The sequence below is a fragment of the Poecilia mexicana genome, unplaced genomic scaffold (assembly GCF_051168715.1).
Source record: "Poecilia mexicana isolate PSO_F unplaced genomic scaffold, ASM5116871v1 scaffold_15, whole genome shotgun sequence".
NCBI lineage: Eukaryota > Metazoa > Chordata > Actinopteri > Cyprinodontiformes > Poeciliidae > Poecilia > Poecilia mexicana.
Window position 1 is genome coordinate 11896144 of NW_028263384.1, and position 14247 is coordinate 11910390.

At 38.5% G+C, this 14247-nt stretch overlaps 1 protein-coding gene across 1 annotated transcript in view; it reads left to right on the forward strand.

Annotated features, from left to right (window-relative positions):
• grid1a (glutamate receptor, ionotropic, delta 1a) overlaps positions 1-14247 on the forward strand; it is a 67266-nt gene that overhangs the window by 44340 nt on the left and 8679 nt on the right. Inside the window, exons 4-8 of the mRNA XM_014967213.2 lie at positions 1055-1216; positions 3230-3349; positions 10651-10752; positions 11872-12069; positions 12506-12827. Of these exons, the coding sequence (XP_014822699.2) occupies positions 1055-1216; positions 3230-3349; positions 10651-10752; positions 11872-12069; positions 12506-12827 (904 nt within the window). The remainder of the gene's footprint in view (positions 1-1054; positions 1217-3229; positions 3350-10650; positions 10753-11871; positions 12070-12505; positions 12828-14247) is intronic.

Sequence of the window (14247 nt, forward strand, 5' to 3'; positions counted from 1 at the left end):
GCTTGGAGTATTTTCTGAAAGGGGTTGAAATAGCTTGGCTTTCCTCCTGTACGGTTCTAAGATTTTTGTTTGACTCAGTCGATCATGACTGGAATAGCTGTTTCCCTATGGCTCTACTGAAATGCTAATTGTACAGTTAATCATCACAACATACAGATGGCCGAACCATGTGGTGTGTGCACCCAACGTCTTCAATAATTCACATAAACGAGGTTAAATATATCCGGTAATGGCAGTAAAATCATTAATCTGAATAGTTTAACGGTTAAAAGATGGCAGCTCAAAACTCCATTGGAAGCTAAATAGCTTTTATGTGACCTGAGACATACTGAACTGAGTTTCACCTGGATTCAGCTCCTGACTCACTGACCTGGAGGCGAGCGAAGCCGATTCGGAGAATTTCCTACCAACGAGAGAGGCTTGGAGTGGGAACTCTAAGAATGTCACGAACTGAATGCCAGGGGTAGCTGCCAATATTGTTCCCAATGATAGTTTTCTCGGGGAAAGTTTACTTTGAATTGACCTAGAAAACCTTCAGTGTTAAATCAATTGTCACACCCGGGCTGAATCCGGGAAGGATCCACCGCTGTGTCCATGAGGCGGAAATGGTTGAATGATTGGCAATACTAAAGTCCAATATGAGGAGTAAATTTAACCATGTCGCTCCAAAATACCATTAAATTTTTCCTACTTTATCATAAGAAATCCTCTTACTGTGCAAGAAGAGCATCGCCTTCCAAGGCAGAACAGCAATTAAATCTCACCAACTCGCCGAAGAGTATCCTGAAAATAAAATTAGTGGACAAGACACGAAAGAGGAGACGAGTTGAGTTTTGTGAAGAAGAGAACAAAAAGTTTGCCTAAACTTTCAAGTAGGGAGACATGTTTCATGTACACCTGGAAAAAAAAAATCTATTCAACCTTGTGCTCTTCAGAAGGGTTGTCTTCTGGGACCCCCAAAAAATTACAATATAGTTTCTTTGTTGAATCGTTTCTGTGCTGCCAAGTTATTTTCCTTAAAGTGAAGTTTTTTTGTTTTTTTTCTCTCCAACAGGTGTCCAATCTCTACCTGTATGATAGTGTTTTGATGCTGGCGAACGCCTTCTATAGGAAACTGGAGGACAGGAAGTGGCACAGTATGGCCAGTCTAAACTGCATGAGGAAGTCCACAAAACCGTGGAACGGAGGATGGTCTATGCTGGACACCATTCAAAAGGTAAAAGACCTTCTTTTTTTTTTAATCAAACTTTTCTTGGTAACAAGCAGTGTTGTCTTTGTAATTGTATCAAAGGCTATGGTAGAGCCTTTGATACATTTGATTTTAATTGAACGTTCTAAATATGTTATTTTCTGACTTTTTTTGAGCTTTACACCATGAGCTTTACATTCCTTGAGTGTTTCTTAAAGTCTTTTATGCAAACTCAGGTCTTCTGGTTGTCGACTCTGCATCCCCAGAACCAAACATGGAGAAGCATCATTCAGTTTTTTATGCTCCTCTAATGTGTAACAAATTTCAAGAAAACTGCAAAACAGTTAAAAAAAAAATCAAGGGTAAAAACCCACTTACCTAGAGTTGGTTAGATTAATAATGCCTGGAACATTAATTCTCATCTTTATTCAATATTCGATGATTACTCTTGATCAGTTTGATGACAGTATTTGATTAAATGTAATGTTTGTTCACTGTTTGCTGTTCATAATATAATTGATTACCCTGTTATGTGTTTAACATGCAAGGCACTTTAAACTGCCCTGTTGCTGAAATGTGATGCGCAAATAAAGCTGACTTAAAAAACAATATTGTAGACATAAATTGTTCATAAAAGCTTTACATTTCTGATTAAAAATATAGGATTCATTGAAATACAGTAGAAAATATGTGCTTGTACAATCAAACAAACTATTTTAACAGATGAAGCACAATCCTGCACATGGAAATTATATATATATATATATATATATATATATATATATTTTTTTTTTTTTTTTTTTTTTTTGAAAGCCCAGAGGAAGCTGATTATTAAATGCAAACTCTATCCCTGGTTTCAGGATGGATTTATGGCAGTTTCCGGGCTTTGATCTTGTTATATTTATGTGGCCTTCTCAGTTCTTTCAATGAAAAAAAAGCCCCCAATATCGGAGAGCCGTTTGATCTCATCCACCTCAATCTAATAATGTATTTTTATTATTGTTGCACAGAGTGGTCGGTGCTGGTTTAATTTTAGGTGTGACATCAGATGGCTCAGTGAGGTCTGAACAAACGAGGCAGGGAACATAGTGTTACTTTGTTACCACATGCAATCTTAAAATTATGCTTGTTCTTCTGTAACACATTGATTTTATTCCAAAAGATTCAACATGGCATCTCTCGCCCTATTGAAAAATCCAAGTGAAGCGAAATTCAAAATATGCAGCCTCATATTATCTAAAATCAGCCAACAAACTTTTAAGTGTCTTATATGAGATTTTCTTCAGTTTATACACAGCAAATTCTGTTGGAAGTTGCATCTATACTAAATCATATAAAACATGGCTGTGTCGTTATTGTACACAGTGAAAAGCTGAATTAACGAATTAACTCAGGTGTGGTACAGCTCTTTTATACATCCATCTTCACCTACTGTTTGGAGGAAATGTATATGAAACCAATACCAGTTCTTTTTTTTTTACCCTTCAAAACAAAAAGGCAGAGGAAATGTGCATAAAGTTAATTGCAAGTGTAATTTTTCACAAAATTAAACAAAATCTTTGGACTTGATAGATAGAAAAATAATAATTGCATCTGAACTAAAACGTAATTGTTGTTGCCTTAAATATCCAGAGACCTCAAAGGAAAATTTATGTAAAAATAGCTTCAAGTGTGAAAAAATTTCAGGCAAAATAGTTTGTTTTAAATGAGTGAATCCTATTCAAAATGAAGAATAAAAAAACATTAAGGTTGAAATATGTGTAAAAGCAATGCTCAAATGTTTAAAGGCAAATGTTGGGGTTGATAAAACGAAGGAAATCTGAACCTCTGTTGAATGTGTAGTTTGTACATTTGTCATGTTGTAAGTAATGATCATTATCATTACTATCATTACTATCATTACTAAAATATTATTAGATCATATTTTTTTATTAATATTCTTGTCTTTTTGTTTTATTTCCAGGCTGAAATCAACATGCTTCTTTAGAACAAAACAAAAAATACAGCTTTTTATTATTATTATTATTTTTGTTGCAACAGGGACGGATCAGCGGCCTGACCGGATTGATGGACTTCCGTGCCGAAGGCTCCAATTCCCACGTACAGTTTGAGATCCTTGGGACCAGCTACAGTGAGACATTTGTGAAAGATGTGAAACGGGTCAGTCTGTTTTCTCCCCTGTATAGTTTCCAACATATTTTCCTTTTGGCAAGCCAGCAACTCGAGTGTCAGAAATAACTTTCATGCAATTTGTTTCAAAGAAAAGCCACGGGTTTTAGTTCAGTACAGAATAGCGTCTGTGCCATGTCCCGGTTGTATGGTCTGTGCAATATGCTGAAGACAGGTCAATTAGAGCTTCCTTATGAAAGTCCATTCAGGAGGCTTTTAGTGGCTAGATTCAATTTTGTGCTGACTTACATGGCTGTCCAAGGTGCTGAGAGAACTTTTGATGAAAATGGCCTGTATGTCTCAATACAACTACCCAACTAGCCATTTCTTAGTAACCCATGCAAATATACTTTAGATTAGGTACATGTTCATTAGACCTGTAGGTTATATTTTTTCTATTCAAACTTTTTCTTTTTTTTACCCATTTTGTTTGGACATAAAAGATCTTTAGAAGTTTGGTCTAGCATAGTGATAGTGGCATCAGAATTGCAAATATATGTGTGGTTTTTATTATATTCTTCTGAGAATGAACCATAACTTTCACACACAGAATAGCTGTGTCTGGATCATCTACTGCTCATTGTGCTTAATATTCACTTTATAGGTGTCAGAAACCCCATTTTGGACTTTTTGAGCTTCACAAAGATGCTAGAATATTAGATTTACCACACAACTCTTAGTTTTCAAAGTCAAAAGTAAAAAAAAAAAAAAAAAACGAAACACACAACTTGCAAACTTCCTTCATTTTAAATCTCAAGTCCCTGACGCTGCATTCGCCATGTGGCTAAACAGAGATGGAGAGCGTTATTTGTGCACTCCGTTATCAACTGTAATTTGTCGCTTTTTGTCCTGATTCAGTCAGGGACTTCTCCCCGAATGAAGAAGAATCAGGTTTCTTGGCAATCTATGTAGAGCAGGACTGACCAGAAGCATTAATGAAGATTTAATCACCACTCAGCCTGACTAAAGCCATTCAAACCAATTCATCATAACACGGCCATCATCATTAGCACGAAGCAAGATACGCACTTACATTAAAAAACGAAGGCGCATCCATGTTAGTCAGCCGAAGAGCCCATTGCAAACAGTAGAGGCCCACTTATAAATGCACCATTAATACACATGGGACGTCCAGCCAAATGCAGGAGCAGCAGGAAACATGGCAACATTTGGGTGCATGTCTCTGGAGATCATTAGCAGCAGGTATAAAGGAAAGGTATGTGCGCTGTGTCAGTGCTGCTGTTCATTACCAGGTATGTTTGTGTACCTGCAGTACTGCTAGAAAACAGACAGAAATGTGTGGAGTTGCTGTACACACGCACCGTACTGTTTACTCCAAAACAACTTAAAAGGAAATATAACTGCAGGATATTCTTTGCAGGTTGAACCAAAGTTCTTGTTTATTTGAAACTGTGATTCCACAGAGTGCTGCCCCTGCCAAGGCCTCACCACATTTATCATTTCGTCCCCCTCTTAGTTTTACATTTCCTAACGTCCAGGCCTCCCCCTCTTTCACCTCTCCTCTGTGGTCGCCTCCTCTAGTCTCTCTTAACCTTTTACTCTCATTTTTCAGACCCGCTTTCCTCCCGCTCCATCATCATTTATCTGCATTCAGTCCATTTTCTTCCTGGCCTGATGGCTCTTAGATGAGGCGTCTTTCTGGTTAGAAACTGTAATGAAGACTGAAATACTATTTCCAGAATGGCTACTGTGAGATTTCTGCACCATCCACTGCTGATGCAGAGTGATCGATACCGTTGTTGTTGTTTTGGTTTCCCGGTTTGGTCTTATTGATGTGTCAGCTCGTCTCTAAAGCAGATATTCCTAATGACTTCCAGCTTACATTGAGCTCTCATGGAGAAAAGTCGGCTTATTTGAATGTAATTGCTCCTGCTGGCGTGCATAGTGCTGTAGATCATTTCTCAAATGTTTCTTCAACGGGACTGTCGTTAATCAAAATCATATTTTTAACACTTGAAGTAAAAATGATTATATTCTCGTTCTATATCCCATACTCAGATGTTTCTCGAATGAAATCTAGACGCATCAGCATTTAAATCTTTGCACTGAAAAAGAAAAATCGAATCCAGGAGTCCCCGATCCAGTCATTGTGGTCTCTTTCTGTCTCTCTCCCTCTCTGATCTTTGGGGTTTACCAGTTGGATAAGCTGAAGTCAATCAATCAATCAATCAATCAATCAATCAATCAATCAATCTTTATTTGTATAGCACATTTCAGCAGCAAGGCATTTCAAAGTGCTTTACATAATTAAAATAAAAACAGCATGTAATAAACAGTGAGAAAGAGAAATAAAAAGATGCAGAATTTTAGTTGAGATGCCATCAAATGGGACTCCAACCCTTTGGACTTTAGTCAAAACGCCGTTTGTCAATGAAATGTCTGGCAATCATCTTTGCCCAATGAATCCTTTCCAACCTGCCGTTACAGTTTCTTCTGTAGTGGCATTACGTCAGATCTTGAGGATCACTCAAAAACACAGCATTTTCTTCCAAAGCGCAGGTGAATTTTAGCTCAGTTGTCATAATAAGTCAATAAAAACATTCTACTTTTAATGCCTTAAAACTCAAACAACCCAGCTGATCTAGCAAAATCCATCTTTCCAAAATAAGCATATTTAGACATTCTGCACTGATGAGAGCCAACTAATATTTAATACACCGAAGATGAATCAAGTGTTTGTGTTTATTAGTCACAAGGTTAGATCAGGATTTTCTTATTGGCCATCATCACCCTTCAAGACGCCACTGCTGATGTTGATAATGGATGCAGGGTTTCCCCATGAGCTTTAATGTGCAGCACTGCAAGCAGCATGTAAATGACGCAGCGGCTTAAAGCTGCCACATTCGTGCCACTGCTCAAACTAATTCCTCACTGACTCATCAAGCACAAATGACATTAAATATTCTCCAAAGGGCACTTCTCTCTTGCCAACAATAGATCTGCGGGGGGCTGATGGGAGTGTTGATCCAACAATTAATTTGCACAGTGCCGGGAAGCGTGGCTTTTTATAAACGCACTTTCTGGCTCCGTAGTGTTTTTAAAATGTCCCTTGGCTGCGTGGAATCTCTCCCACAGGTGCACAAAAACTAAAAACAAGTAAGTGCTTTTTTTTTATTATTATTATTATTCAATGACTCATTTTCATGTTATTAAAAGTTTTGGTGCAATTCCAATTACTTGCTACATTCATAATAAGTAAATACTCACCTGCAAAGTGAAACAAATCTTTCAAAATGAGTCTATTTTAGTAGTGCTTAACGTCTCAATTAAAAAATTACTGTGAGCTCCTTAAAACACATCTTGTGAGTGAATATTAGAGTCATATTGCAATGGATAATCACAGTATTAGCAATAATATTTTCAGATGGCAACTCACTCAGATCTGTAAAAAAATATGTATTAATGTAAGCAGTTCACCTTTACAGTTATATCGGCCATAAGTCTAAACTGTCTGAGTTTGTAAAAATAATAAAAAAAAAAAAAAGATTAAAATGACACTCCACTGGATACATAAAAGCTCACTTACCATCAAAAGGTAAAAATATTAAGCCTGAGGAAAATACCTCTACAAACGCCAATATATTCTCTTTCATCTGCTCCTTGTCAAAAATAATAAAAAAAAAAATGTCCCTGCAACTGTTTATTTTAAATGTACATCATTTGATGTACCTGCTCTTTGTTGTTTCCTCTTCACTGGGGAAATTTCCTGTGTATGTGACAGACTGAAAGCAGAAGTAGGAGTTTGATGATACAATAATTTGCATATATGTAATTCAGTCAGCATTCTTAATCCAGAAACAATTTGGGGGAAAAAAACAAAAAACAAAAACATTGATGTGTCCTTCAGCCAATTTATTTAGGTTTCAGTTCAACCCTGATGAATTTAGATATCCAACACCACCAGTAATTTGTCGTGTAAAACACATTCAGCTAAGTGCTTAAATTGGTCACTATCTTGTGTAAACTAATGCGAACAAACTACCCAGCCAGTCATGCAAGCAATTATAATTACTGCTTATATTTTCAGTTGTACTCATAATATTGATTATTTAATAATGAAAATCAAATGGATCTTTTCATGCCTAAATTCTCATTTTCTGCTGCTACGGATAATTTAAACAGAAATGTCAAACTTTAGAACAGTACGCTTATATCCACGCACTCCTGTATGTCATCTTTGGTCCGTTTGCTCAATGTTTTCTAAAAGAAGAAGCCCACATGTACATCTCCCACTTTCCACATTTTTTATTTCATTTTCCTACACACTAAATGCATCACTTTATGTTTGTAATTTCACCTCACATTTCAAGTATATCTAAAGCCTAAAAGATTTGATTGGAGAATTTTGCAAACCACTGTACATCATTCCTCAAATTAGGCCGACGTCCAGTTCCTCTTTGAAGTAGAATTTTCCTCGGAACATGTTCAAAGTATTAGCCTAATAAAAACTAATGGCCATACATTTCCTGTGTAATTGCAGGTGATGTGACTTTGCCATGTTTATTGTTTGTGACCTTCCTAGTGGCGCGCTGGTGAGCAAAGCTCTGTGAAGTAGAAGTGTTCCTCTTTAGTGTTCTTCAGTTTACAGAGCGAGGATTGCTCAGTGTTTTTCAGAGAGGACAAAACTGTTCATGGAGAAAATAGCCCCCTGTGAGGCAGCCAGTGCACACTGACATTTTGCCTCAGTGCACACTTTGAAACACAAACACACAGCACAGTCATGTAGACAGATGGGCAGAATTATTATGAGCACTTGTAGAAAAAAAAAATATACCAAAAAAAAAAAAGACCTGAAATCTGAAACATGGCAAAGTTCCCGAACGCCAGGAGAAAAAAAGAAATTGCCATTAACAAAATATTCAGAAACAGGACAAATGATGAACCTTGTAACACCACATTGATGGAGGCAGAGGAAGTCCTGGGAATCTGAAAAGACTCCAACTTGCATCACTTATGTCTAAGTGGCCCCATAACACAGGGCACCGTCAGATGTCACGTTTGTTCGGTCTTTAAGTAGTGTTCAGTTTGCCACCTTTCAAAGAACCAACGGCTTCCTAGTGGACGTCAGATTTTTATCGGCACATCAGTCAACATCAACACAGATGAATAAGCCGACATCATCACACTGCCCACCAGCAGGTGTGTGCTGACAACTCACACGTGACTCACAATCTACTTTCACATCAACATACATCCGTGCAGCAAAGTGCTTCTTACGCTGCACATGCACTAATCTTCACATAGCTGACATCATTACTGTGCTTAGAAGAAACATTTACTGAGTGACACTTTATAGGGGGACATATACAGTACACATTAGCTAGTGTGCTGTTAAGCAAGAGTCACTTCATCAATGAGTTTGCAGTGAAGCTATACATAGCAATGAACTGCACTGAGTTCTGCGGATCAGTTGTGACAAAACAGGCTGATAATGAAATTTTAGCTCCGTTTTTCGACAGGCTCCGATTGCCTGACATGCTTCTCTTTCACAGTTGAATGCCTCTATTGCTGCTTTGTGTATCAGAAGTAGTGATTTCGTTCAAATGCACAGCTTGTAATTTCAAGACTGTTTGTTCTGATCTTGCTGGTGACACAGATATACTTGTTCTTGTGTACTTCCCTCAAAGTTGAACCGAGATAAGACAAGAGCACAGAAAACCAATTAAAAAAAAAAAAAAAAAAAAAACACCAAGCTTTCACGTCCCAATTGCTAATTGGCTAAAGGAACAAATTAGAAAGTTATGCAAGATACAATGGATCTATCTGAGGGTTTTGCTGTCTAAAAATAACGTTCAATATTCCCAATGTCTTGTTTCTCTACAACCACGTTTAATGCAATGTGGTGACAGAGCAACACGAAGTACCACATCATTTTGAAGCAGAAGCTAAAACGTATATGATTTCCTTTAAGTGGATTAGAAATGGCCCAGCCAAAGTCGGACCAAAATCCACTGAAAATTCACAACAAGAATGCTGCTTGCAAATGATCCCCTCTAGCCTAGCTTGAGCTATTTTGCAGAGATTGAGACACTTTATCGTTAAAATAGCCGAACGTACTAAAGCTTACAGACAGCAATGTTTGCAGAATTTTTTTTTATTATTATTGAATCACATGAGTAAAATAAAAAAATCCACTTTTAACAAATGAAAACGAGCTTAATCAAATGAAATCGGTCTTGTTCTTTGAGGTTAATGATTTCTGAACTTCAAATTTTCGGATCGGTACAAATCCTTCAGGGCTTAAAGTACAGGTGGTAGCCATACAGTCTGTTAATCCAGATTTCTCTTTACTATCACTGTATGTTGACCTTGACAATATGCAACTCTAGGAAGCGCATAGATTTCAAAGTACATCTTCAAATTGAAAAGCTGGAATCCACCTATTTACCTGGGAATTTATCCATTTAGAAAAACAAAACTTTTAAAAACTTTTTTTTTTTGACAAATTTTCTATCTCACTATGGTGTAGGTCATTTCAGTCGGAGGGAGAAATAGCTCGGTGCTTCCCGGAGCCCGAAAGGACTGTGGTTTGACCTTGGGCCACGAGTCTTGTTCTGTCAGCTCAAATCAAAGGCCACTCCAAATGACGTGTCGAATCCTTGAGAATCCTTGTCCAGCCGGCAGCGCTGATTAAGAATTTAACAAACATCAGCCTCGAAGACCGGAGACAAGGCTCCAGAGGCTGACCATGTGGAATGAGAAGTTTAAAAAGTAAAGGATTGTGTGGACCCAAGGCACTCAAAGGGACGTCGAAGGCTCAGACTGGATGTGTGGTAGATTAATTTGGGGAGCATGAAGTGAACCTCAAGTGCTCTCCTGTTATTTTAACGGTCTTGCACACTTTGTGTAGTTAGACGTAAAGAGTGGGTGCAGACTCCTTTCACAACCGAGGGTCCCGTTTCTTGTGAACCGGTTAATCACCCTCCACTGCTGGGAGCGGGTTGATGTAAACAAACATGGACCACTCACTATCAATTAAAAATGGTCGATAATGTGGGGATAATTACTGTGAGCAGAATTGTTTTAATTTTCTTCTGTAAATTGATTCCTGACTTACATGTGTGTGATGGATCTTTTTTTTTTTTTCCTGCAGCTATTCTACGAACAGCTCTTTGTGTAATGGCTGCCGGTTTTTTAATGTGCTTCGTAAATAAATAAACATAATTAACACAACATTTATCTGCATCTTTGTCCATTAGAAGCTACTTGCATTTCCATTTTTACACAGTTAATTTTGCTAACCTATCGGATTCTTTGCTCTCGGCCCGTAGCTGGCATCGTGGGACTCCACTCGCGGCCTGAACGGAAGCCTCAAGGAGAACCGGATAGAGAGCGGCATGCAGGGAGTGACGCTCAAGATTGTGACGTTACTGGTAAGCTGTGAAAAGTCACTGGATCTATTCACCCAAGTCAACAAATGGAGTAAAAATGCAGTTAGGAGGGTAAGCACCAACATGCATGAGGTTGAATTTTACACCAGAGGATTATGAAGCACACTAAAAGCACTGAAAATCGGTTTCAATCATACTTTAAGAGGACAGTTAAACAATAAAACTCCCAGCAGCTCACACATCTTAAGCGTTCATTTAGAAAGTCATCAGTAGTTTAGAGGAAGGTGCATTGAAATGTGTTGATGATGCCCCATTTCAAATAATAATAAGATCATTGTGTGCGAGCGCACCAAGCACCAGCTCCACATGCATTTTTTTTTTTTTTTTTTTTTGTAATGCTGCAAAAAGAAGTCTTCACTTGTCTCGGAAATATAATGCATCTGAAAACGATTAAAGCACAGCAGCGTCTCTAAAAGTAAGACCGCATTTCTTTCACCACAGAGTCTCTGCCCTCGTCCTTTACCTCAATCATTTCTCCTCCCCTCCATTTTTCCTCTTTTCACAGATGATTTACCTCCACCATATTTATTCACATAAGTTCTGCTCGGCGTTCTCCTGGCAGTGTCACTTCATCAAGTCATTTGCCCCTGCCCACTTTAACACCTCTCCTCTTTCCATGTTGCCCTCCCCCGCCCCGTCCCGCTCGGCTCTTTTCACTCCACCTATTTAATACTGCCATGACACTTCCACTCATAAAGGGGAGCCATGGGGTGGGTGCGGGGGGGGCAATAAATTTGAAATGACAATTTTCCCGTTGATGGACCATAGCAGTTGCCATGGCGCCATTTGTTATGGATCAACAGTTGCTAAGGAAACAATTTTATGAGGATGAAGTTTAATGGAGAACATACAGAAGCTTTTCATGAAGGCATCTTATGATGACTGATCGTGTCCTGCTTGCAGCTCTATATCCCAACCATTAGATTTGTGTGCATCGAGATAAATGACGCGTCTGCGATTGAGTAAAAGCACCCTTGGTTCTCAGAGTCTGAGCGTGAAACTCGGCCTTAAACTATGTTTCTCAATATTAATATGTCCGGAACGTAACATCATCTGAAACCTGCTTTTTAAAGGATCTGAGATTGTTCTGTTTAAAAACAGGAGGAACCTTTTGTGATGGTGGCAGAAAACATTCTGGGTCAACCCAAACGATACAAAGGTTTTTCCATCGATGTCCTGGACGGCCTCGCCAAGATCCTGGGCTTCAAGTACGATATTTACCAAGTCGGCGATGGGAAGTACGGCTCAGCTCTCCCCAATGGGTCCTGGAATGGCATGATTGGAGAACTCATTGGAAAGGTTTGTACTTTTTGATTGCGTGAAGAGAGCAATTCCTATGCTTGTCCTGAAATTATATTTCTAAAAGTTAGTTCATTGTGTAGTTTAGGAAGAAGAGTCTGTGCATCAGACCATCACTTCACAAGCTATCTTCATCTGGCTGCAAAAATTGCAGTTCAACCTAAATAGAAATTGATACGATGATCTGCACTGAATAGTCCAAAAATTAACAGTTGTTTTGTTTCCTGTTTTTTTGTACAGAAAAGTATTCAGAAAAAAAAAAAATATGAGTGAATAAACAAGCAATTGGAGGCCGAGTTTTTTCAGAAACACAAACATACCAAATTGCTAAACATCCTAAATGTCACGAAATGGCAAACTAATACTGGTCAAATGCATGAGTTTTGGCAAAAAAAACCCCAAAAACAGCTGTTTTTTTGGGGGTGGGGTTTAACAGCGAGCTGACTTGGCCGTATCTGCCATCACCATCACACCGGAGCGCGAGAGTGTGGTGGACTTCAGCAAGCGCTACCTGGACTATTCCGTGGGAATCCTGATGCGCAAGTCCGAGGAAAAGATCAACATTTTCTCTCTGCTTGCCCCATTCGACCTGGCCGTGTGGGCATGCATCGCAGCGGCCATACCCGTAGTGGGCATCATGATCTTCCTGCTGCGACGTATCCAAGCAGTCAGATGTCACAGCAACACGGGCCATCCGCCACCTCCCACCTCACTTCAGAGCGCCATCTGGATCGTCTATGGGGCCTTCGTGCAGCAAGGTCAGTTAATTAAAAATAAAAGTAAAATTATCAATCTTGTTTGAAAATGTGCAAAAGCACCTGGGTACTGTGTGGTACTTTTAACACAGATTATGCTGTTAGTATTGCATCCCAACTACAGATAGTTGAAATTCACAACCTTGTGTAAATAATAAATTGCTTAGAGATCAGACGTCTGAACCTAGGCCCCTGTGGACCTAAATAGCTTTATTTTCTGTTTTACAAGTAAACACATTAATCCAAAAATGTATCTTATTAAATGGTGAAAGTATAATTTTTTTATAGTTTTACTCCAAGATAATCTAAATTTAGTAGGGTTATTTTATTCTACGCTTCACTTATCAATAGGTATTCTTATAATTTAAATAAAAATAGCCTTTATTCCTTCCAGATCAAAGTCTATTCATAAAGATTCACTGTTCTACAGTGCATATAAATGCAACACCTTAGGTCAACAAGGCAGATGAACATGTGAAGAGTATTTTAGCATTTAACAACAAATATTTTCATTCAACTGCGCATTTCTAAGCCAATCAGGAAAATTTTTACTGTTTTTTTTTTTTTTAATACAGAGAATCTGATCTTTGACATTACACACGCAGAGTCCCTGCCGGCTGCTGTCATAACTACTAAGGTATAATAACTTACAATAAACAGGAAGACAATAAACAGATATTGGAGCCATTTCAGCCCATTTGTTGCATGGATGTCACCATGCAACAAATGCTGAATCAGTAGATGGAAAATTTCAGGCAAAATGCCCACCTTAGCATTTTTGAAGGTGCCTTTCTGCAGGAGGACACCCCATCGTTACATCTGGTGTCGGTCCAGGTACGTCTGGTCGCAACAAATGACCGATTTTAAAGCTCAGACTGCATCCATCAAAGTCTGGCGTAGTGCCTGTGAACCTTTTTTAACCCAACACCCACTATATTTTAAAAGAAGCCAAATTCATGCCTTTTTATCTGCCTTCGTTTTCACATTCTCATTTCTGGCTCATGTTCCAGCGGTGCCACTTTTTGATTCAAGTGATTTTTTTTCTTGCTTTTTTTTTGTTGAAGGAGCTAAGGGGCTGATGTAAGACGCGTTGATATGGATCTGACTGCTGATGCTTAGTGTGCCATTGTTGGTAGTTGAAACATGGCATCCTAATATTCTGAGAAGTCCATAATGGTATGCTGGCACTTAGCTGGCTTATGTTGTGTGTTCACCCCCAGATACCGAGTGTCACTGCAGTTTGTTTGTTTTTTCCACGTAGGAACTGTTGTTTTGTTCCATATGGGGGTCATTCAGAGGTAGGATATAATCCAACGCATCCCAGGGACCAAACGGATATGAAACCTTTTTTTATTATTATTTAAAGTGTTTAATCAGTTTATTTCATAAATGAAAGCGTGTCCCACTGAGGAGCATGCTTAGA